At 33.7% G+C, this 25,380-nt stretch overlaps 5 protein-coding genes across 6 annotated transcripts; 4 read left to right on the top strand and 1 right to left on the bottom strand.

Moving 5' to 3' along the window:
* Nucleotides 1–616: 616 nt before the first annotated feature.
* On the top strand, nt 617–5,293 carry Bma-hid-1 (the record flags this gene model as incomplete). The annotated part of the gene is made up of 14 exons (XM_001892703.2): nt 617–772; nt 957–1,067; nt 1,295–1,498; nt 1,727–1,895; nt 2,079–2,302; nt 2,375–2,575; nt 2,670–2,760; nt 2,855–3,006; nt 3,351–3,429; nt 3,734–3,898; nt 4,071–4,241; nt 4,451–4,679; nt 4,825–4,983; nt 5,230–5,293. 14 exons carry the CDS (start codon nt 617–619, stop codon nt 5,291–5,293), a joined length of 2,175 nt encoding a protein of 724 aa, XP_001892738.1.
* Nucleotides 5,294–6,922: 1,629 nt separating this feature from the next.
* On the bottom strand, nt 6,923–13,098 carry Bma-eor-1 (Zinc finger, C2H2 type family protein; the record flags this gene model as incomplete). Of its 2 annotated transcripts, XM_001892704.2 has the most annotated exons (16): nt 6,923–7,125; nt 7,240–7,582; nt 8,043–8,190; nt 8,272–8,382; nt 8,883–9,035; nt 9,140–9,317; nt 9,469–9,547; nt 9,783–10,046; nt 10,186–10,367; nt 10,593–10,692; nt 10,897–11,044; nt 11,241–11,417; nt 11,756–11,929; nt 12,063–12,319; nt 12,453–12,575; nt 12,859–13,098. In XM_001892704.2, the coding sequence occupies 16 exons, from the start codon at nt 13,096–13,098 to the stop codon at nt 6,923–6,925; spliced, it is 2,880 nt and encodes a 959-aa protein (XP_001892739.1). The 2 variants fall into 2 exon arrangements, with proteins under 2 accessions (XP_001892739.1, XP_042929310.1); XM_043073376.1 differs by lacking the exons at nt 6,923–7,125; nt 7,240–7,582; nt 8,043–8,190; ... (1 more) ...; nt 8,883–9,035; nt 9,469–9,547 and having other exon boundaries at nt 9,183–9,317.
* A 996-nt stretch (nt 13,099–14,094) lies between these two features.
* On the top strand, nt 14,095–15,893 carry Bma-ard-1.2 (oxidoreductase, short chain dehydrogenase/reductase family protein; the record flags this gene model as incomplete). The annotated part of the gene is made up of 6 exons (XM_043073375.1): nt 14,095–14,133; nt 14,580–14,744; nt 14,917–15,093; nt 15,220–15,357; nt 15,525–15,668; nt 15,744–15,893. The coding sequence occupies 6 exons, from the start codon at nt 14,095–14,097 to the stop codon at nt 15,891–15,893; spliced, it is 813 nt and encodes a 270-aa protein (XP_042929309.1).
* A 943-nt stretch (nt 15,894–16,836) lies between these two features.
* Bma-ard-1.1 (3-hydroxyacyl-CoA dehydrogenase type II, putative) lies at nt 16,837–18,219 on the top strand (the record flags this gene model as incomplete). Its single annotated transcript, XM_001892706.1, has 6 exons — nt 16,837–16,863; nt 16,948–17,112; nt 17,289–17,453; nt 17,586–17,723; nt 17,847–17,987; nt 18,070–18,219. The coding sequence occupies 6 exons, from the start codon at nt 16,837–16,839 to the stop codon at nt 18,217–18,219; spliced, it is 786 nt and encodes a 261-aa protein (XP_001892741.1).
* Nucleotides 18,220–18,931: 712 nt separating this feature from the next.
* Nucleotides 18,932–24,412, top strand: Bma-wapl-1 (uncharacterized protein; the record flags this gene model as incomplete). The annotated part of the gene is made up of 18 exons (XM_001892707.2): nt 18,932–19,074; nt 19,280–19,394; nt 19,784–20,114; nt 20,324–20,472; nt 20,625–20,845; nt 20,999–21,110; nt 21,252–21,404; nt 21,670–21,762; nt 21,847–21,961; nt 22,202–22,302; nt 22,471–22,547; nt 22,856–22,980; nt 23,086–23,204; nt 23,318–23,452; nt 23,660–23,771; nt 23,886–24,043; nt 24,140–24,235; nt 24,344–24,412. The coding sequence occupies 18 exons, from the start codon at nt 18,932–18,934 to the stop codon at nt 24,410–24,412; spliced, it is 2,424 nt and encodes an 807-aa protein (XP_001892742.2).
* Between the last annotated feature and the right edge of the window lie 968 nt (nt 24,413–25,380).

Raw genomic sequence — 25,380 nt, 5'->3', positions numbered from 1 at the left:
CGCTCTTCCGTTTTACCACAGAAGAGAAGAAGCCCTCATGCAAGCCACGTCCGTCACTGTTTGCCATGCAACAGAATCAGCAGTCATAATGCAACAACGAATCACAAACGATTTTCATCCATTCGCTGAGTTTTTTTTAACTTGTAGGCTTTATTCAACTTCTGAGCGTTATAAGCGTGGTGATAACTTTCTCGTAGAGTTATACTGCACGATTACGCACGCTATAGGTGTCATTAATGGATTTTTTTGTGGAAATTTTCTTTGAAAGCATACTGAAATGAAATATGCAGGAACTGTTTGGTAAGGATAAGTCTATGAATTGGATGATGACACATTTGCAAGAATTATTTGTAATGTTTTGTTCATTTTCTTCCTGTAGCATATTTTGTTATATTTTGTTGTTACGAATTAGCATATCTAACTAGAATATTGTTTGGGGTACTATTTTCATTCATTTTTGATTTCATGTGTGGATAGGCTATTTGTATGCTCAACTATACTTCAATCGACTATATTTGCTTCAAGGCGCATCAAATGTTTGCTTCATAATATTGTCAGAAATTTTTACTAATTTGCTAATTCTCTAAAACTGAGCAAAAGAACTTCTAGTCGAATAATGGGTAATTCTGGGAGTAAAATTAATTTTCGCAAAGCAGTGGTTGAACTTACAACGAAAAAATCAAAAGTGGAAGAAGATGCATTTTGGGAAGAGTTATGTGCTTCTAATATAAACAGTGCTGCGGATATTTTTTCACTGATCACAGCGGACGATGTTAGTTTAATACTTTCGGAAGCTATTTGATATGACCAGTAAAGATCGGCGATAGTTTTATAGTAATTTATAGTAAATATATGGCAACTGCTATTGATGTGTGAGAAATTAGATTAATTTATTATTGGACATCATTTTTTCCAAGTAAATATTTAATTATCTCCATTTTTAAGATATTTTGCAGGTTCGTTCATTGCGTGATAATTCTCCGAGCAATCTGGCAGCTTTATGTTATAAAACTGTAGATCAAATAACAACAGCATGTAACTCTCCATCAGCCATATCGTCGACAAAGGTGTGTTGGATTACTTTTGTTTGTTTAATTCGACCAAAAAAGCCATGGTTTATTATGCAAAAACTTCGAATCGTTTAAATATTCTAATTCACGTTTAAATATTCTAATTCACTTCCTGGCTTTATGAACTCAATGGAGATTTCGGCCAAGCCAAGTTTGTGTTACTAAATATGAAAAACTTTCAAATACACATTCTTTGGTTAAACGGGGTTAAACGCTGTTTTTAGGTACTGAATTGTATACGACTTCTAACAAGGGTTTGTCCATATTTATTCGAAGATTCGGATTGGAAATGTTTCTTTTGGTCGTTACCATCAGCAGAAGAAAATGAACAGTTTCCCCATCAACCATTAGCATATACATTGATATCCGCTCTTACCGATCTACTCTTTTGTCCTGAATTCACCGTTTCATCTCTTAGAAACCATCCGGTACTTTTCTGTACATAAAAATTATGTTTAATGAAAGGGAACATATATATTATCGATGGGGAATTTTTTCATTCTGTTTATCCTTCACTTCATATAAGATTAATATTTAAGCCAGACACAATTTTTTGGTAAATCTTTTTTTGCAAACTTATCCATTTATCTGTACTCTCTGACGGCAAAATTAGCAAACATGAATCGCGAAATTATGTCATCGCTTTAATTTTTTAGGGAGGATCGGATGACCTAAGTACGATTGACAGCTGCGAATATATATGGGAAGCTGGAGTTGGTTTTGCGACAAAACCACCGCAAGTAGCAGAGCATGATCAGCGACGGACTGAAATTCTCAAACTTTTGTTGACATGCTTTTCAGAAGTTATTTATGTCTCAATTTCAGGTGTGATTTGAGTCAAAAATGTTTTGCTCCACTATTTGTAGGAAGTTTGGGTCATCTTTATTATTTATTATTAGCATCCAACTTCGTTGGATTATTAAGTTTGAGGCAGTTACAATAATAACATATCTAGGATTTCTGAAGTCAAACTCGAATTACGGTGGCAGAATGTTTCCTTAATTTCAGATGAAAATAGAATGAGATGGATAGCAAGATTTACATCTGCGGAAAATCGTCACGTTCTTCCGCTTTTTACTTCCCTCCTTAATATAGTTTGCGCATATGATCCAGTTGGTTTCGGTGTACCTTATAATTATTTACTTTTTACGGACACCAGAGAACCACTTGTGCAGACTGCATTGCAAGTGCTTATCGTGTGCTTGGATAATGAAACACAATCGTCTGACAAGGTAATCGTCTCTCTGAAAAAATTTGAAGCTTAGCGGTTACCTATAACTTATATATGTTGGAACCAATTTCAGAAAAACGAATATGCTGACAATTTTTTCATTAATTATCTATCAAGGATTCATCGCGAGGAGGACTTTGAATTCATGTTAAAAGGCATGACTCGTTTATTAACAAATCCATTGGTTGCAACGTATCTTCCGAGTTCTACCAAAAAAATAACATGCCATCAAGAACTCCTCGTTTTACTCTGGAAATGCTGTGAATACAATCAGGTAATGGTTCATTGTCTCTTCAACAAACAGGACATTCTAATTTTATGCACGCGTTTAAAATTCCTTACATTACTTTGAAAACGTAGTATTTCAGAAATTCATGTTTTATTTATTGAAAACAAGTGATGTTCTGGAGGTACTTGTCCCGATATTATTTCACATTAGTGCTTCTCGCAATGATCCAGGTATGGGAAACAAAATATTTTCGAACTATTATGTTAAAGTTTTTTGAAAAATAGCTAGATAAAGTTATTGTATTTTACTGAACAAAATTTGCAGCTCGTGTTGGTTTGATACACATGGGTGTTTTTATTATTCTGTTGTTAAGTGGTGAACGAAACTTTGGTGTACGTTTAAATAAACCCTACACTCCACGAGCAGCTATCGATGTTCAGTCATTCACTGGAACACATGCAGATTTGCTTATCCTTGTATGTTATTAGGGTTGATTTTTCAAGTATTGATTTGAAAAGTGGGTTTAAAATAATTTTGTTGTGTACTATTCTTTCATTGTTCATATTTTATCTCTTACAGTACTTTTTTCTTATGGATTTTATAGTTTATGAATCAATTCCACCTTCAGCGGCTGTAACTTGGACTACGGTTTTTTTTTTTCTTATGAGTCGTATTAATACAGAGGTCTTCTGTTCTTCAGTATATCGCTTTCAATATTATCAAAGTGTTGCTGTATATGTATATATGAAAGATGCATGCAGACAGATTGCAAACTGTGCGATATATCCAGTATATTTGTATGAAGAGTGGACTATTGCAGGTGTTTCACAAGCTGATAACCACTGGCAATCACCGATTGCAATCACTTTTCGACTGTCTTTTAACAATTATTGTGAACGGTTTGTTTGCTTTTTTATTGTCATATGAGTATTAAAATTAGTAGTGGGATGAGATAAAGGTCGGGATAATGAAGCAATGAATGAAGTAATGCGAGAAATGACTAGTCTGTTGCAGATTGCGTCAATTATGGATAGTATAAATTAGCTTCATTTACTATTTTTTTAATTGTAGAGGTTTTACAATCTAAAGTCCAACTTAAGTTTTATCTCGTGACTGTTTGCTTTCCTTGAGTTTTTGTACGCTGTAACTTTCTACAAAATCTTAATAGCTTTATTTTTTATTTATTTTTTTCTTTTTTTGCAGTGTCACCATACCTGAAGTCCATTTCGATGATCGCCGCTAATAAGCTTATTCATCTCATTGAAGCTTTTTCAACTCCCTGGTTTTTGTTTTCATCGCCGACGAATCATCTTCTTATTTTCTTCCTTCTTGAAGTTCTCAATAATATTATTCAATATCAGTTCGATGGTATTGTTTAAATAAAGCTTTTCTTTATTCTGGAAGATTTTATTTGCAAATACTGCAAAAGTTCTGCTATGTCAGTCTCAGAAAGCATTTTGATTAAATAGATAAGAATGTTCATCAACTACCTGTTAGTAGTATATACTTCATCAATCCTTTTTAACTACTATATATTCAGGAAATTCAAATTTGGTGTATACTATCATTCGAAAACGCCAAGTATTTTATCAGCTGGCAAATCTTTCATCTGATTCAGCATATATCATGAAAATGCTACAGGGGCGCAAAGGTCGTAAAAGCGGTGCGGTTGCTGAATCAAAGTCAATAGCTGTAGCAAAATCTGTTGATGGTAAGGTTTGGTACATCAAGTTTACATTTATTCCCCACTTTTTTACGTAGTTTGATATAAATTTCGACAACTAAGACTTTTTTTGTTAACAATGTTTCATATCCGTCAGCAATTTAACAAGTAGGCAAAATAAATTATCAAACGACTGATATCGATTTCCACATGGTAATTATCGCTATGAACTGTGAATACTGAATCAAATGTTATAGATGTGGAAAACAAAGCGAATATAAAGGCTACCCTGGCTGAAACGCCATTGGTATCAGCAATGACAGAAAAAGGAGTGAACGATTTGGCACAAGCAAGCGATGATGTACAAGAAGGTTGGATGGCAAGTACAGACTGGGTTGAATCCTGGAAAAGTAAACTTCCTCTTCAAACGGTGATGAGGCTTCTGCAAGTTCTTGTGCCACAGGTTGAGAAGATTTGCATCGATAAGTAAGTTTTCATATAAAAATTGAATACTTAAACTTTCGACTTCACCATTTCCGTTAAGGCACCATTTTGTATTGCACAAAATAGCTTTAGAAATGAAGTTTTTTTGAAGTATTTGATGTGTCCTCTTGAGATGCAAAGTTTGCAGGGGTTTAACAGACGAAAGCGAAATCCTGAAGTTCCTTCAGCATGGTACTTTGGTAGGATTGTTGCCAGTTCCTCATCCTATACTTATTAGAAAATATCAGGCTAACGCTGGTACTAATCACTGGTTTCGAACGTATCTATGGGGAGTCATTTATTTAAGGTATCTTGTTAAGTTAATGTAATAATGATCAGCCACTGTTTTGCCTATTTTGTTACCCATTGTTAAATTTTATAAACTGCTGATTTAAACTTCTAGCTTTTTTTTTTTTTTTTTTTCTTTATAAGTTTTGTGTAGATTCAAAAGAATGTTGATTTTATGTACAAAGAGTTCATTTTTTTACTGAAACACAAACTTCATGCATAAATATAATGTTCTATCATTTAAATTATTTTCTTTATTTTTTAGAAATATCGACCCACCAATTTGGTATGATACCAATGTTAAATTGTTCGAAATCCAGAAAACCTAGATTTCTCATCCATTCTTTTAAATTATTTGTTAGAAATGGTTCTGCTGAAAAACTTTCCGTCATTATGTTCGTCGATGTATGAGAGGAAATTGTCTGAGAAAAGCTTTTTCACATAAAAAAAGAGTTGATTAACTGATACCATTTTTACATCTGTTGAGTTATCTAACTTTACAGTTATTCCTTAATTGTGTACGTTCAGTTAAGTTATATCCACGAGCCCTTCCTGGTGATGTAAGAATGCGGTGTTCTTTGAGGTTGTGCTATACTGTATTTTCTTCCTCGATATACTTATTATCTGTAATGCAGACGAATTCCTTGTAATTTCCTTTCTATTTCAGGAACTTTCTTTTTTAAAAACTTTTTTCTCAAAAAAAAATTTTTTAATCTAACAGTTCATTTTCCATATTCCTAATATAATCCGTATTTATCCTTTTCCTGTGAATTTCAGTAGTCCTCTGCTTACTTTAAGATCTTTCAGAGTCGCATATTACGTTTTTTTTTTTTTTCTTAACTGTTTAGAATACTCAGTCCGATGTTTCTGTAATATTTTATAAATGCTTTATCGCCTATTAGGCTGTATTTCACCATCATATTTAAGTGGTCCTATTCTACACAACAAAAAGTCTTTGAAGCTACTAGAAGCTGGTTTATTGTCTACTAAATGTCTTTCTTCACTTTCTGATTTTCTTCTGGAAACCTAAGACTTATTGCATATCTATATTTCAAGTAAAAACGTTTCTCACATTGCTGTAATTCCCAGGTGTTATTTCGTTGAAGCTGAGGGATACGATTAGATAAAACACATTTAGTGTTACGAGTTTTTGAACTATTGATTAAAGTTTTTTTTTTCTGAACTTTTTTTTTGCTGGAATAGTAAATCTGATTAAGACATCCCATTTAACAAACTTGAATCACTTCTCCAGTGGTAACTTTGTATGATCAAGTGAGGCTTAAAGTATTTTATTACACATTAAGCCAAAGATGCAGCAATAAAAAATGTTGAAAAACAAATAAAAAAAGAATGTGAGATCTAATACAAAGGAAGATATTTGATATAAATTATGAATGATGCAAAGGCAAACGCCCGTATTCAATATTTCTCTAAAAATTTTACTTGACGATTTTCCTACAAAATTTACTCCAAAAAGGTATAAAATGAGCAATGTTGCTGTCAGTACAAAAACATTGGTATGAATATTCACAAATCACAAACAAATATGCTAAGTTCGCAAAACCTCAATAAATTTCAGGACCCAGCAAAAAAATATAAGTGTTTTAATAACTTCACTTTACTGAATGATTCAGTATGTGCACAACAAAATGAGGAAGGTTTGCGATGTATTCATAATATATAATATTAACATTACACTACAACAAAGCAAGCCTTACATCACGAGATCGAGCCCCAATCTACTTGTGGCATCTCTTAATTGGCAGTAATATATTTAACATTATAAGGACGACACTTTTCCATGTATTAATTAGAAAAAATAAGGCACTACTTCACTTGCTTTAGGCCAGGACCTCTTGAATTTAATCACGCATTTGACTTCCCAAGTGTCCCACCTTGACCTTATTTGTGCGTGAATTTGACTGATCTGACTTTACTTTGCAATAAATGAAGATCAATCACCACGGCCAGGATGGACCAACCTGATTATTAGCTCCTGAACCTCCCCCACCACTGTACGGTGGCAAACTCATAGGACGTTGTGCATCTTGGCCAGCAGCAGGTGAAGAACTATCAAAGAAATCCGAATGTATGCTAACACTATGTGGACTACGTGGCACGGGTGTTCGCAACGATTCAATTGGAGAATCCATTATAACACCTGAAATATATTCCCTCATTTATTTTTATAGTTTTTCACCAACTGTTGTTGCAGAAAAACACACTAAAAATATAACAAATGAGTTAAATGAAAATCAAGATGAACTGAAACTACCTATATGAAAATTGAGACTCATTGCTGGTGAAACAGACATCGCTGTGGTTGCAGGTACCGATGCTGAAGATGGTCGTCCAATGTTTAGAGGATTTGTGGTGTTAAGGGACGAAAAGTCCATTAATGAATGTGGGTGTGTCTGCTGAGTTGTTTCGATATGTCTAGCTGCTTGTGATTGACGATGCTCGTTTTGAGGTCGAGATATATCAGATAGTGCAAATTCGGAGATGTTTTGCTGAGATAATGCATTGGTGGCGACAGGTCTGCTCAAGTTATTCGACGAATTATCAGCTAACTCTGAGGAAGGAATTGGTCGAAACATGTTCTCCATATTTGGTTGTGTCTGTTAAGCCAAACAAATTTATAAAATTCAATAACTTTTATATAAAAAACAAAAAAGGAGTGTAGAGCTTAATAATGATGGAGAGTGACAGATTTACAATGCAATATTTTCGATATTATTCAAATACGTTTAAAAGCTTATATGCCACGAGTGTTTAACACGACCTTTAAGATTTACCACAATCAGATGATTTTTTAGTGTACCTATTTTTGTTTTAGTGTAATGTAGTTAATTTTGCTGGCAGGCTACCTTTACCTACCAACAAAAATCAAAAATCATGCTGAGTAAAAGATGTATTAATGTCAAAAGAGATTTATTCGAAAATCCAATAAAGGAAAGCAAGTCTAGTCTAAAACCGATTGCAATCTTCCTGTATCCTAGACCTGATTTTTCAAAATATAAGATATCAAATTAGAGAACTTGATGCTGCAAAATAAAACGATGAACATAGCATTCAAACCTTAGCCTGCGCAGCAAGCTGTGCCAATTGTTTTGCACGCCGATATCTTCGTCTATGTTGTTTACCACTGTTTGAATTACTGTGATGTTTCTGAATATGCTCTTTTAACTTATCCCGTCTCGAAGATGAATAGTCGCAGTTGTCGCATCTAAATATCGTTTAAAGCAACACAGGTTCATTTGGTCTATTACTTTTAAATTAATTTAATTTTGAAGACCTTAAAACTCACTTAAAAGGTTTATCCTCCAAATGTATTCTTTCATGTCGCACCAAGTGTGATTTCTCGATAAACGAACGATTACACGTCTTACAGTGATGTGCTCTGACTGCTAAATGTGTTCTGGAAAGAAAGTTTACTAAACCAAAAATTATAAGTAAAAAGTAATTAAATAAAATTTCAGATTGCATGGACCATTCTTTTAACAGTAAGCTATATTTACTGACTTTAAAAGACTGTTTATTATTCCAAATGTCTTTCAATAACATATTTAAGATATCTTAACAAGCTTTTGAAATGTGACCGATCAAAAACCTACATACAAATGTTCACCCGTGTATCCCCATGAGAAATATAGTAAGTATTTCATGTGATTTATTTAGTTCCTAGTTTGCTTAACTGTAAATAAAAACCACCAATCCATGTAATTCAGTACATCCTCCTTCCTTTTTTGCGTTTTATCGACGAAAAACTAGCACCCCTTTATTAATGCATTATAAGGATTTTGTGTCTGATGACTTGCACACACAAAAAAAGTAACAAAAAGCTTATAAATAAAAGCAATAAAAAAATTCTGGGAAATAAGAATTCTGTCTCAACTTTATAAAATTATTAAGCTTTACCTTAAATGTGCAGCAAGCTGACTTTTCTTGGGTGACGAATAGGTGCACTCTTCATAATGACAGTGAAAAACATCACCCGAATGAATACGCCGATGAGAAATCAAATGGCTTTGATATTTTGTCGAAAAATCACAGTGAAGACAATGATAAGGCCTATAAATAATGGAAACTAAATTCATTCTAAATCGTTATATAAATATCGAATCGAGATTATAATACAGAGATAATTTTTACACACTGAGCTTTAAAGACGACACCTATTTTCGGAATGTGCAGCGACATGTTGATCCAAAGTACTTTTCATTGCAAATGCACGACCACATTCGGAGCAATGAAAAGGCTTATCAACAGTATGATTGCGAATGTGACCAATAAGATGATTTCTTGAGCGACTTTTGTATTCACATAATGTACATTTGAATGGTCGTTCATCAGCTGAAGCAAAATTCTTCCGTAAAAATCGACGCACAACTTTTTCTATATAAAAAATCATTGAAACTCTTCAAAGCTAATGTTTTCCTATCAAAAGGTGACTGTATTTAATTCATTATTCAGCCTAAACAACAGGTGAATAACACGAACTTACAATGTGTTAAGCGATGCGAAAGTAAACTTTGGATGGAATCAATGCCATACTGACATATGTCGCATTGGAAAGGCGGACCCTCAAATTATTACAAAACTCTTTTCTCATAGTTTAAACTCCTTATAGTTTATATCAAACAATTAAACAAATTATACCAAACTCCTTTTAACTACTTAAGCTGCTTACCAAATCTGGAGACATTATGTTTAAAATAAGCGCTGAATGTAAGTATATTATTTCATAGGGAAGCAGTGCGATAACTTCTTTCCGAAAAAAGAAAAAACTGTCAAATTAGTAACTACTGAAGAACATACCGGGAAATGTGTCTTCATATGTTCATAGTAATCACGATTCCAACGGCATTCATAAACGCAAAGAGAACAAACATAGGCAATATTTTGAGTATGTGCTCGTACAACATGATGTTTGACGAGAACCGCACTTGAACTTTTGTACATGCAGTAGTCGCACTTAAAAAGCTTTTCAACAGATGTACCATTTGTTTCGCCATTCGCTTCATTATCGGATTCATCCTGCTTTGAGCACGGATCAACTTCATCTGCTTCATCAAATATAACCTACAAAAACACTTTTAAGTTCAACAAAACTTATTACAAATCCGTATAAAAACTTTACAAATATAACTATTTTCATTAACAGAAAAAGAAACGCTTCAAAAAAAAAAAAAAAAATTCAGTTTAATGGGTGGCAATCTACCTGTTCATTAAGATCAATTCCACAGTCTGGATATAATTCTTCACCTACTGATGCCTCATCTGTTTTCAAAGTTTCAGCTCGGACAAAAGTTTTATTTTTTGGTGGTCTTCCTCGTCGTTTTGCTAATACTTGGTTTGCTGCAGTTATTGACTTTCGATATAATTTGTGGCGACCGGCAGCAGCTGGAAAAAACCAGAAAATCTAATTATTCCGACCCCAATTCTTATATGCCAACCACTGAGGAAAAGAGATAAAAGCAAATGAAAAGCTAATTTCGAGAGAAAAAAAAATCATTTTTTCCTGAAGTCATAGTCCCCTGCAAAATGGAAATGGTTTGTCATGATATCATGCCACAACATAAACGGAACAAAAAAGACTAATAAAAAAGTATTTGAACATAAACATACCTAAAAGACGATTTTTTCGATTTAAAATATTCATCGCGTTTAAGTGAATTTTCAGCTTCAAAGCCGGACGAGAACCATCATTTGTTTCTGTGGGATTTAGCTGAAAGCAAACTCATAGCTTGGCAAATACAAGATACTTAGCAAATCGAATAAAAGATAACTCATACATAAACTCTGTTATTGTCATGAAAGTAGAATTAGTATGTACAAGTTATTGTATAAATTATTTGGTGAAAGCAAAACTCCCAAAAGTGAAGCATAAAACGGTTCCACAATAAAAATCAGTGAATAAAATGGCAATTACCACTTCTTCAGTTGTTGAAGCACCAATTACAGGAGGTTGCCCAGTTTCTTCATTATAATTTGATTGTGCATGCACTTTGTCGGTGTCTGTTTCATGAACTTCGTTACCAATTCTTCCGCTGTGCAAACTCCCACTCTCCGATTTTATGCTATAATTATCTCTTTAAAAATCTGAAAAAATAGTTAAGCAAAGTCATGTATCATTAACAAATTTGTCATGTATCATTAATAAATTTATATTTCTTCTACCTCAATTCCGGATTCATTTTTCAGAAAGTCTTGCAAAACACGACGGGAAAAATTTGCGTACTTAATGTAAATTTAATGAAACAGATTTAATCAAACTTCATCGTGAAGCCAGTCTCTCCTTGAGAAATACTACGCGATTGTGGTTGGGAATGTGAACTGCTTCCATATGTCAAATGTGCATCGTTGTAAAAAATCGTTCTTTCATTGCCAAATTGAGCAGTAAGAGTTCGATATTGTGCTTGGTATTTTGCCATTAGCATTGAATGCTCGCACCTTTGAAAACAAATAATGAAGATCTGAGAAATAATAGGTACATTCTATCGAGGATAAGGTAACGTGGATTCTAATTGTAACGAGTCGATTGCACTGCAAGGATAGAGAATACAATTGGAAATATATGTATCAAATATATATATATATAAAACATTTCAATGCAAACACAAAGTTACGGATGTGATAAGTAGTTTTGCTGAACAAATAAAATGGTCTTGAAAATTTTTTATAAGTGTATGCTGTGTGGAATATTCCATATTCGAAGCGAGAAACTAATTGAAAATATTCAAATTTAATTCGAAGAGTAGGGTGCAAATATAATAGAACTAGAAACATACATCATTTGCATTAGCGTATATCGTGCTGCTTGGGAATTGATAAGGAAAGATGAATAGTCCAGCAAATATTCCAAAGTAGCGGATTGTACTGATGCAAACGAACAAGCAGCTAACATGTCCTTGAAGAGAGAATCACGTTGTGTTGGATTATGTCCAATCCAGTGAACTATTAATCTGAATTTAAAGTACATAAAAACTCATTAAGGAATAAATTTCTTTCCAAAATCGACAAACTTGATTCAGGAATTAACATTAAAGACTTGAATACATGCATTTGCTAATGATTCTCGAAAATGAAATAATTTACTTCAAGTGGACATCCGGGGAGATAGAACTGGCATATTTTGGCTCAGAAAGCAATGCATTTAACTGAGCCAATGAGAATTCGACAATATCTGTGCTCTCCAGCAAACATCTGTTGATGTTAACATCGAAGAAATCGCATGCACTCTTTAGGAGAGCCGGTAAATTATATTTCAGTGCAAGTTCTTTCACTGACAAACAATTGGCTGAATCCATGTAACGATCCAAATACTCTGCACAATAATTTTTTACTCGTGTTATCTGAAACCAAAAAAGAATAAGAAGGATTTTAAATTTTTTATAATTCGCTGGCTGGAAGCATAATGTATTCCAGAAATGCAAAAGTAAAGCACTATAACAAATGTAGTGCTTCCTTCTGAAGTCAAAAATAAACCAGAAAATTATTGGCGAGCTTCAGCAAATCCGTTACACTGCTACGATCGATAACAACACTTCCACTATACATGTAATTGAGCAATAGTTCAAAAACTGCAGGATTTTGACAATTCACAATCACCTGAAATTAAATTATATAACAATAAACAATTTGAACACAAAATTATAAAAATAAGTTGTTAAAGTAAAGCTTCAATAGTAGCAACAATGCATTTAAAAAAAGTGGTAATTTTCTACTTCTATTAACTATCAATTGATTAAAAAATAAAAAGTCTTCTTTATAAAGTCATCTGTTGCTTGATCGTTACAGTAATTCCAATTTTCCTTCACATGTAAAGTGATGAAGAAATTATAGTAAAATATTGTTCGGTGTGAGAAGTATGACTATTCCAATTGATTCAAACCTGTTCTTTAACAACTTTTGAATTCCTCAGAATTGAGTCAAAATATGGACTGCACGCCGCAAGGATATTTCGATGTGCGCAAAAGTGACGATCCTTCACAACAATGTATACATCACAGAAACGTCCCGTATCACGTTGATAACGCAAGCGTTCCAATATAACATTCCCATGCTGATCCGTAAATGACATCGGATTCAAGTTTCCATTCCCGTCCTGTGCACAAGTTGACAGCGTTGTCATTGCTCTAAAGCATACTTTTTTTAATTAGTTTCGTTATGGGCAATACACACTCACATTGTACACCACCAACAAAGGAAATCAAATTCACCTCTTTTGACCCCAAAACCGAAACTCTATCTGCCCATAAAATTATATCTAATCCTGCAATGCTAATGTCGTCAGAAAAGATTCTCAGTTTAACTATAAATTAATAAAATCAAACAAAGGTGACCTTCTCATATATTCATCAACACCAGAATACAAGAATCACTTAACTATGAAGATAAATGGGATAGCACAAACGACTAGATAAACACTTAACCACTGCTCTCAATAATATTTAACTCAATTACTTCACTTAAGAAAATAAAAAAAAAAACTAGGATGAAACCTTGCATGTAGTTTCAATATCTGTTATGCAAACGAGTTATTTCACCTGTTACTTTAACCATGAATAAATCTCAGTCACTCGTACCACTACCCATCATGTCTATCTAACCATTTCCTCAATCTCTTATCTTTTTTATTAATCATCTCCTGTTCGACTACGATAATTCTGGTACAGTATGGCCATTCAATAAATTTCCCAATGCCTAAAGATGTATTATTTCGTTAATCCTTTAATATTACTCGTTTATTGGCCTCTTCCCTTTAATTAAATGCATTAGTTTGCTTCCCCCAACCTCTAACCCAAGCACTTTAAAAGTAGGTCTCTAACTCTAACGTGAGCATTTCTTTTTTCAACGTCAACTTTGCAGGAATACATTGTAGCATCCCAGCGTGCGCAACGAAACTGTGAAACGGTGGTGAATAATTTGCGATTACGTTGGTAAACTGAGGTTTAGTAATTTATTTGTGAAAAAAGAGCGTGAGATCACGATTCGTAAAAAAAAAGTAATATTGCGTGAAAGGTGATGCCAGTTTGAGAATACAGTTTATCGCGATAATAATGACATTAACTGTTGCAAGATATTTGATTACAATTACTTCCAGGTTTGCTGATGTTATCATTATTACATGAGGCTGCTTGACTCTAACAGCGATATCGATATGAAGGTATTTCTTTTACATTCGTTGTGGTTCTGATGGTAATAGTAATCTGACAGTAATCGTCAAATGATTGAACTATATCGGTGTTTGGGTTATTAATCTTAAAGTTATCAGGTCCGAGTTAATGAATGTAATAAGGATTGATCAGGGAGAATGAGCATTCCACAAACTGCTATCTGATTAATTAGTTCTTTAAAACTTCAGTAATTGCGAGGTATGTTAGGACTTGTAAAAAAAAAGAAAAAAAAAAACTTCTTCGCTAAATAATATTTATTATTTTCCTTTACTTCCCATAATGCTATTAAACTACACTTTTTCTTCTAAATTGTAGGGAATTGAGGATGGTATATAAAAAATCTTGTGACAGTGTAACTTAAATAATTGAACTATCCTCACTAAGCTTTTCAATCTGATTTTGAAGCCTTACAGCAATTTTGAGCTCATTTCCACAGGAAGCAGTAGCTTTGGTAACCGGTGCTGCGTCAGGTTTGGGTAAAGCGACTGTCCAGCATTTACTCAAGCATGGTTTCAAAGTTGCCATGTTGGATCTACCATCGTCAAATGGTGCTTTCCTCTCGAAATTGATAAATCGAAATTGTTTATACATACCAGCCAATGTAATATTCATTTTTAACCGGAAAACTCAGTCTAAGTTTTTAAGTTTTAAATGTCATCTTTTGAATGGATGAATTTTTTTGTTCGGCATATATTCAAGTACTCTTTCTCCCTCCTCCATATATATGGGCATCAATCTTCAGCAGATTTTCCAGTTGTAATCACAATTTTCAGATAACGGTTGATGAGGAAATAAAAAATGGTGTATCGAAAATAAAGGATAAATTTGGACATTTGAACGCTGTGATCAATTGTGCTGGGATCTCTTTCAATTGTAAAACGTTCAGCTTCAATAAAGAAAATATGAATCACAAATCATCAGTAAAGTTGGATTTGAAGAAAGTGTTAGCCGTAAGATTTTCTGGATTATTGAATCTTAAATACTAGTCATGAAATTTAACTTTTGCTGTAATGTTGCACCGCATAAGTTCTGCGGTTAGTTCCTAATGTTTATATTTCACTACTTTTACTGTTAAGGTGAACGTTGTCGGTACGCTCAATGTTATTCGACACGCACTCGATTTAGTGACACAAAATGAAAAAGATGAATCAGAATGTCGAGGCGTTGTCATCAATACTTCATCGTTCTCATCGTTTGAACCACAGTTTGGGCAAGCAAGTTTTTAAATTTATGAGATGCCGATTAGTTTTTATTTTGGGGATCATTTTTGATTAATATTAATTTCATAGAGTTAAGTTCTGCTTACTGTTATTATACATATTTGTTAATGTACAGATCATCTTGTCACCGAAATAATGATGTTATTGTAGCAGCATTTCAGGGATTTGATGCGATGTCTTCTGGAGCTGTAAATAGTGCTACAATATCATTAGCAAAAGACTATGCTTCCGATGGTATTCGATTTGTGACTATTGCCCCAGGCATCTTCCGGACGCCTTTGGTGATCTCCCATATGAATGAACTGGTAATTCACAGATTTTCATTCATTTTTTGTTATAATATAAATAGAATGTCAAGAAATCAATCGTTAGTTTTACAGAATGTAGAAATATATGAAAAAATGGTACAACTTCCTGCACGATTAGGCATACCAGAAGAATTTGCCGCTCTTGTCTTGCACATTATTCATAATACTTACTTAAATGGCGTGATTATTCGTCTAGATGGTGCTCTTAGGATGCCGCCTTGAACTGTTGTTGCTATTTTTTGTTGATCAAATAAATCTCAAAATGAATGTAACAGTTCCTTATTCATTCTCAGGCCTTAATATATGTGCGAATGTTGCTATATGTGTGTTGTTAATGCAAAATACTGCCGTTCTTTTTACATTTAATTTTTATTAATCGATAAAACCGATGATTCAGAGTGTTGATTTACTTATCATTGTTTGTCGAGCAACGTTTTACTGTATTTACAGTGACTTTAAAAATTTGTCAAAATTTGAAAACTGAAAAAATTTTTTGTGGAGATTACATCATGACTGATTAGTAATTAGCCAAACAATAAAGTAATAGAATAAAACAATTAACACAAAACAATAAAATTAATATTATTTTTGTATAATGGAATCTGGTTGACGAGAATGCTTGTTCCGTCCTCTCTATGTTCAAGCAATTACAGTAGGGAGAGTGGGATATAGACGGACCGCGTGTTTGATCGTAAAATTTTGTTCGGCTGTGTATCAGAAAGGCCTGGTCCATTCAGTTGGACTTTCACGCACTTTCATTATTTCGGTTTGTTGGATGCTGGTTACTGGCAGAGGAGGGCATAGAAATCACTCTAGGAGGTTATTTAGCAAAACTTAATGGGTTTGTTTTTTGGGTTCTGCCTGGTTTCCTTTCCGCAGTAATATTTACTTTGGTTTGCATAAGTTGAAGAGTATTATTTGTTCACGTTTTAAAGCTTAGCTTTCGGATGTTGTCTAAAGCTTTTTTCTTTTAGTTTCTCATATCTCATATTTCTCATATATATAGAATTTTTTTCATGCTGTTATGAAATAAGCTTAACCTCAGTGGACAGAGCTGCAAGTAAAATAATCGAAATTGATAACATTATGAGAAATGCATGAATTTGTCAGTTCTTACCAGATTCTTCATTACAAACATGAATTTTTTGCAGGTGTGATATAAACCATGGCCACATACTTGGCTTCTGTGAAGGTATGGCTCTGAGAAATTTTATATGTATTATTTTTTGAAATACTTCAATTTGTCCAGGTAACATAATGTTCATTGCCTTTCTAGGGGATTGTAGCATTAGTTACCGGTGCTGCATCCGGCCTTGGAGCTGGCACAGCTCGACATCTTCTCGAACACGGAGCCAAAGTAGTCATTATGGATTTGCCGCAATCGAAGGGTGAAACAATGGCGAAGGAGATGGGACAGAATTGCTTATTTACTGCTGCTGATGTGAAAATTTTAACTTTCAATTTTTAATTTATTCCGTGGCGAAGTTGCTGAAACAAAGAAATATTGGTAGTTTATATATGCTAAAATTAAACGTGTAGGGTTTGACCACAGTAAAGATGAATGGGACATTTGCTTCTCCCTGGTATTTGGAATTATGTTGTATGTTCGATTTCCAGGTGCGCTCTTCAGATGATGTGTCAAGTGCATTTCATACTCTGATTAATAAATTTGGACATTTGGACGCTGTTGTGAATTGTGCTGGTGTGTCATATCCATTCAAGCTGTACAATTTGCAAAAGAAGAAAGCTTGTGACAAAGAACTCATTCGTAAAACATTTGATGTAATAACTTTCCTTACTTAATGTTTAGTCGCTTATCAAATTACAAATGATGTTTTCGGTCTCTTTTTCTGGTGATGGATATAAAAGTGTAGTGGATGCAGTTTGGTGTTTGCTACATTATTCTAGTTTTAGGTTAATGTTTTCGGTACTTTCAATGTTATACAGCAGGCTCTTGAAACATTTGCGCTTAAGAGCAGGGACAGTTTAGGTTTTCGTGGTGTCATCATCAATACGGCATCTATAGCAGCTTACGATGGACAAGTAGGACAGGTGCATCATTTTTAAAATTTCGTTATATTTTCAAGGGATTCTGTGGAAATAGGTGATGAAATATGTAGCAATCTTGATAATTCAGAAACATTTAATGCCAAAAGTGATGTTATTTTCTCTCAGAGTGTTTATGCAGCTTCCAAAGGAGCTATCGTAAGTGCAACGCTTGCATTTGCTCGTGATTATGCAGAGGATGGAATACGATTCATGACAATTGCACCGGGTCTTTTTGATACTTCGTTGATGAGTGGACTTCCCGAAAAGGTAACAAACAGTATTACTTTCTGGCGACAATTAATAGAACTTACGTATGTATTGTTTTACAAATATTATTATTACGTTTCAGGTACGAACTTTTCTAGCCGACATGATTCCTCTTCCGAATAGATTGGGTAGTCCAGAAGAATTTGGTGCCTTGGTGCGTCATATTATCGAAAATCGGTATTTGAATGGGGAAGTAATACGCCTTGACGGTGGTTTGCGGATGCCTCCCTAAGCCGTGGATATAACATGATTGACGCGAAGCTCATTCTTTTGTAAAAGAAAAATATGATTGGAATAATCAGGAATAGTAAAGGAAGGTCAAGAGCTTTAAGAAATGTTTGAAAGTGCAAATTTTATCAAAGTGGTCCGTATCTCATATGTCCATCTACTTTTTCACCAATTCGTAATCATTTTGTTTCGCGTAAATGTCTTGCTCAATAGTTGTTATATATATATATATATATATATATATATATATATATATATATATATATATATATATATATATATATATATATATATATATATATGTTGTTAATTTGTTACATTGAATAAAGCTCGAAAGTTCGCATTATTTCCATTTAGTTATACCAAAGTTATGCTTTTCTCCAAACAAATACTTTTACTTTCAATATTTAATTATTAATGCATTTAATATTAGTTACCCAGGGTAGTTAGCCCGGTAAGCTCATTGTTGGTCTTCATGTGCATGGTGTTATCTACTGGATTTTAAGATGGGCGACGTGATTGCTACTGGTGAAAACTGGTTTAGTCAAAATGCGTTGGTGATTGCTTGCAGTTGTAGTAGTTAAGGAACTTTATATGAGTATCGGCAAGAAGTCGTCCTAAGCAGTGCAGATATTTGCAATTTCCGCTTTTTAATGTGACATACCTTACTAATATATATATATATATTTTTTCCTACAGATTGATCAGAACTTAGGATGTCGAGCTTTTCAAACTGGAAGTCTACTCGTCGTTACGGCGATTCGTCAAAAAAAGATAAGGCAGCTGCACTTTTCGATTCTGTATTTGCTAATCAATCCAAAGCATCTACTTCATTGGGAAGGCCTCTAGATTTAGATCCGTAAATTTTTACATATCCGTTGGTTTTATTGATTGTTTTATTACATTTAATAATGAGCTCCTGTAAAGGTTAGGTTTGAAACTTGGCGATTCCCTACTTCTCAGTTTTGGTGGGACTGGTCAATGGAGTTTCTGGTCATATAAGTTGCAATAAATAAAGTACCTTTAATTTAAACAAAATAGAATTTCCAAGCTGTTTTATCTAGTTCATCGAAACCTGCATCTCCGAAGAGGGATCAAACTCATAGTGAAATAAGTACACCAAGTCCATCAAGCAGCTCGTTTCTTTCTCCGACGGTCAGTATTCCAGACTTTGAGAAGGTTTGTTTCTGAAATGTTATTCGTTTTTGGTTTCCAATTATCCTATTTATAACATCACAGTTATTGCCTTTTATTTTTCGCAGGAGTAGAAGCCTTCCAAATAGCGAATGGAATTTTTAAGTAAAAAAGCATATACTCGAGCATATGAAAAAGATTGTTTTTTTTTTTTTTTTTTCTATGTTCAAAATTAATTATCCGATTCAGGTATGCTGTGGGACAAGTTCCTTATAAAGTGAACAGTTATGCCTTGATATTCACTTTTAGAATAAACACGTGCATTCTGTGAAGGAGTTTAGCTGAAATGTATTTTTCGAATTTTAAATTCAGTTTTCTAATCACTTCATTATTGTCTTACTTTAACAGCAGGCTGAATATACTTACTTTTGCAGTCTGATGAAAGTGGCGAAGAAGAGGGCAGTGGCAGCAAGTTTGGAAATAATTATTCATCCACATGCGCACTAAATATCTCTATGACGCATGCTAGAATTTCTGATGGTAAATCCCCCAGTTCATCACCTACCAAGCAGTCTTCTGACTCAGATGCAGATCAGCAGAAAACTGTGGTTCCGAAACACCATTTTACTGAATCTAATCCGCAGCGTAGTGATGTTTTTTGCTTTGAAATAGAAGATGAAGAAGATGAAGACAATGAAGGTAGCAATGAGATAGCTCCTCAAGCGAAACGTGCAAAACCGGAAGAAAAATGTACTATTTCTCAAGGTGCGACGTTGTTATGGATATGTTTGAAAATTTCATTGTTGAAGTAGTTCGTAATACACCTGTGTATGAATTTTTCAGAATAAAGTGACTTATTTTATATCGAGCTTATTTTGTAGCCACGATAAGTCACAATGTTTAACGGTTACACATGTAGTATTTTTTATGCATTAAATTTTTTAAATGTGCAAACCATACTACAAATATTTCAGAAAAAGTGGAAACTTCTGGAAAAGAATATGCGCTGGGAATTAAAGCTGCGTATAAGCACAGGTGGATGTTGGATGACGATGATGATAATGACGATGTTGGGTTACTTTCGAAACACTCAAATGCGGGTTTAATAACTACTAAAGCAAAAGTACTGCTTTCCTAATTTGGTTGTTATGCCTAGAGAAGTTGTTGTTATTAAGCCTCTTTTTTTTGAAAGCTTATTTATAAGAACAATTTATTGTAACCGACTGACTTGTTGTTTGTTGTCTAAGCTTAATGCTTAAATTAATGAATTGTCAGGACAATAGTACGGCTACTCCAGCAAATGTAAGTACCGTTGGTTCGTCAGGTATAATAGATCGTAGTAGGAAAGGCGATCGAGCACATGTTTGGATTCGAGATGTAAAGGAGGCACATGAATGCTTGAAGTCGGGTGAACAGGATGATTTCAGTGACGATGTGAAATATATTTTGAGTACTCTTCTGGATTCAGCGTCATCGAACAATCTGAAATGTTTAAGGTAATAGAATTCTGCATATTCCTTTGCATCTTCTAAGATTAATGCCTTCTCCATACTTCGACACTGATTATTGTTTGTGGATGTTTTGTGTCGTAACAGTCTAAAATGGTTCACTCAATTAGGTCATTTCTATTCTTTTTTTAAATAATTTAGCATCATATCACTGGCCAAGAAATGTGTTTCGAGCGAATTCCGGCGATTTTTCCGATCTAACAATTTGATCAGTCGGACACTGAAGGCAATTCCTGACTCACCAAAGTCACCTGTAATTTAGTCATCCATTCTCATTTTTTAAATTTATCATTTTATACATAATGATTTAGGAGAAAAATTGTTTTAATTGAACATGTAATGGTGATACCACATGTAGATATTATTATTCGACTGAATTCTTATTACATTTCAGAGTTTGGCACTTTGTATCTCAGTGGTTGTTTATTTGTTATCTCGCGATACCACTTCTGTATTTGTTGATGCACCTGCGCTTCGTTTGTTCAGTCAGCTGTTAAAATTGGAGAATCCAAATCTGAGTGAAGAATGCATGAAATATTCGAAAATGGTGGGTACTCGACTACATATAACTTAGTTTTTGCATTAGAGAGGTACATAGTTCCTGTTGGGAAAGATTTATATTCCTAACTCTACAACATCGGTAATAGCTTCATTAGCCTTGTATGATGTTGTAAAATATCGCGCTTATAAATGATAAGATGTCAAATTAAATGTAAATGTAAATTCTCTTGTCCGAATGTTTGAAACCTTCTTGTCTATTTGGTTGCAGTGCTATCATTACGCCTTTTTCGAAGCGTAAATGAGAGTTTCAGGTGATGGATGTACTGAAGGAGTGGTTGGAAAAATCATTTGCAAATACAGAATCAAAGAAAGTTCAATTTGATATTACGGAAAAAACTCTTTCGGTGCGATTGTTTAGTTATTCATTCCATGCTATGTGCGAAACTATGAAAACCTTTAATGTGTAACACACTGTAATATTATTACAGCCTTCGTTTCTGATTTTGGAGTCGCTTGTTTACATATGTGCGCGTAAACATCGTGAGCAGTCATTGCAAAGTGAACTGTTGAACGTGGGCATACTTCAGTGGATCGTTTCTAAAAGTATTGATACTAATCAGTTTGTTTCACATTTACTGCTTACTGCAGTTAAATAAATTAGTGCATCACATAAATATCGTTAAGATTCTTGTGGTTTATAAAATGCTAGATTTTCAGCTTTTCTTTTAGAAAATTATACATGCTACTAGTTTGTGTAATTACTCTGGCAATATTTTTGGGGAGCTTCTAATACTCTAATCTGCAAAATTATCGTAATTTCATTTTTTTTTTCTGTTATTGCAGTGGACAAGACAGTATTGCGCTTGTTGCATGAGAAGATATCGGATGAGGATATGCTTCTCTGCTTGAAAGTCCTTGAACGATGCTTCAGAGTACTCGAATCAGTGCGTTTTCTTTTTATGAGCTTACGTAAATGCATGCTGGACCTTAATATTATAGATGTCTTGTTGGTTTCTGCGTTTGAAACTGTATAACACTTATGTATTGAGAACTGAAGTGAATTTTGTCATTTCAATAGTTTGCTGAATTTGGAATAACTATTTGTTTTGAAGGCAACAGTCTGCAATGAAAAGAACGGAGCATATTTGATTAGCCATCGAGGGAGCGCCCTCATCCAATCATGCGGAAGGTATTTATGAAATCAAAATGTTTTCAAAGGATGGGATTCAAAATTTTTTGAAGTGAAATAAAAAGAAATGCATTGTTATATAAATTATGTGAAGAACTATTTAATTTTGAATGCGTGTACTGTAACTTTGATGTCTTCTCCCTAGAAACTTGTAAAAACCGAAATTATTAGAACTCTGATAATAATTGTTGAAGTGTAAAATTGCTAAAAAACCAGTGATGTTGTGATATAATTCCTTTTTCATAACTCTCTCTAAGATTCAGTTGGATGTATCTTTTATGAAGATTCACCACAATATAATTTTCTAGGCTCATGTCTTTGCTGTTTCGAACAGTAGGACGACTTGGTGACGATATCAATGAATTAAAGGAGCAAAATATTACATGTTTAAATCGAATGGTTGGATTATTGATGAGTTTATCATATGAAAATGGTATGTTGATTGTTCTTTTGCGTTTTGTTCGATTATATTATAGTCATATTATAGTGTATTGTAGTACCTTTTTTTTTCTTTGAAATCACTGAATTAATGTTGCAGAATTATGCTGCACGAAATTGGGTCAGATGAATGATTTTCTCTCACTTTGCGTATCCTGCTTCACCTATTTGGTGCCAAAGTATGTTCGCAGGGAGAAGCAATTTGATCTCATCGTGTTGGTAAGCTTTTTTTGTTCACGTATTTTATTTTACTGTTTGTTTCTAATCTCACTTTTGGGGTCTGCGATTCACTTTTTTCTTTTTTTTTTCTTTTTTTTTTTTTTTTTTTGCAGCTGTGTAGTCTTTTGGTCAATTTGCTTGAACGCTGTAATTTTAACAGACGTAAGTTGATTGGACTTACAGTTCCAGTTTATGATCTCGAAAGTAGAACAGAAAGACAGGAACCAACACTGAAGGCCCTTAGTCAGGTTATTTTTGTTTCTTTTAGCTTATGGATGAAGTTGTGGTTGTGATTCACGTTTCAGCTAGATTTTATAGACAGTTTTAGAATGAAAATTTGTATCAAGCTTCCCAAGGGATGAAGAAAGAATGTTGTTATAGCTGTTCCGCGTTCTGATTTTAAAATGAAGCGACATTTTTGTTCATTATTTTACAACACTTTAAACAATATTTAGTTATTTGTGTATCACGAATCATTGGCTCGTTCAATTGATGAGGAACTCGATAATGATCTTGTTATTGAGGATGCTCCAGATGATAGTGTTAGTCATGATGAGGAGATAGAAGGTTATTTTTATTTTTTGGATGAAGACACTGTTTGTCATCTCCAAGAATTATATTTTTTTTAATAAGTTGAATTTGTTGCAGATCATTTTAGTAGCCAAGTTTTTAATACTTCAGATGATGGTCGGTTGCATCGATTGCCAACGGAATTATCCGAGGATGAAATGGTTGAAGCTGTACAAAATGCCATGAATAAGGCTAGCTCGCATATGGAAGACTCAGTTTTGGCATCGTACTTCGCACTTTTGATTGGGTGTTTATTATTGCAAAATGAGGTTTATCTTTTTCTTGTCCATCGGTTTTTCCCTTTTTTTAATTCAAAATTTCTTTTGTTAATGATAGTAACACTTAGATTAGTTATGATTTTACAGGAATCAGTACATATAGTAAAAGCAGAAATGAAGAACGGAAAGTTGGTTGCACTAATTGAACAGCTTCAGCGCTTTCTGGAATTTATCAAATTAACGGTCTGTTCATAACTAGTTCCTTATTCATCTGGACTTCTTTTTTTAAAACTTTTTTGGAAGATTTATAGTATTCTTTATTAGACAATTATTTCTCTCGGTTTATTTCAGGATGGGAAGAAAGCACACGTTCGCTTTATGGAACGCATCATTGATTTACTCGATACATTGGACAATTAGTATATTATTTGTTAACCTATTTAATGAGAGGTTTGCAAGTGGATTGTTGTTTATAACCATTTGAATTGTCTTTCACATGTATCGATTATTTCCATCCGGATTCGGTCCCTGATTCTATTTTCAAATATAGAGATGTAGCATAGAAATATATCTTTGAACGGGATATTTATTAAAAACTTAATATTTTTCCTTTTTTTTTGTAAAGAATATTTGGTAAAATAATAACTTTGCTTTAAAAACCAAACCAATTTTGAAATTGTTTTTGAAAAAAATAATTGATCGTTCAGCACTTTCTCAGAATTGATCGTCTGTGATCAGTTTTGTCCACTGCCTCCTGATACAGTTTTAGAATCCAAGTTTCACGTTGCATGCAGTCAGTTATGATTTATGTTTTAAAGTATCAAAATATTTTTGTTACATCGGCAGGTTGGTAATTTGGCCGAAGTAATCTGTGAAACGATGAGCCACAAAAGTTAGCGTTTGGATTTCTTCGCTTTGTCTATTCGAAATTATCTCAGTGTGTCTTCATTATCAGTTTTTCATAGATGAAGTTAGAATTATCTAGCGACTTAGGGTGCCGTGAATTTTCTCATCAAAATATCTAATAATGAGTTCAATCGTTGTTCGGTGATATTGATTTCCTGTATCCTGAAATTGTTTTACGAACAAATACAACTAGTTCGCATTTTTATCTCTCACCGCCTCATACCATCCACAAGAGAAATCTCTTTGTAATAGTTATATTACTTTACTGGAGTAAATGTTTTTATATCAGAGGTGTATTCACCAATAAATATTCCCATGATGCATTCACGATGTTCTAAACTGGATTTTAGAGCCGCACAGGAGAGAGTAAGAATGTAGGTTCCAATTAGCAGAGCATTCATTTGAATATAGAAACATCTGGTGCTGTTACAGGGTTGTTCCTGTTACTACATAGTTTACTCTTCTGTTTTATTTGTCATCAC

Source organism: Brugia malayi, assembly GCF_000002995.4.
Source record: "Brugia malayi strain FR3 genome assembly, contig: Bm_v4_ChrX_scaffold_001, whole genome shotgun sequence".
Lineage (NCBI taxonomy): Eukaryota > Metazoa > Nematoda > Chromadorea > Rhabditida > Onchocercidae > Brugia > Brugia malayi.
Note: the sequence above shows the minus strand (reverse complement) of the source record. Positions and strands in the feature narration are given on the sequence as shown.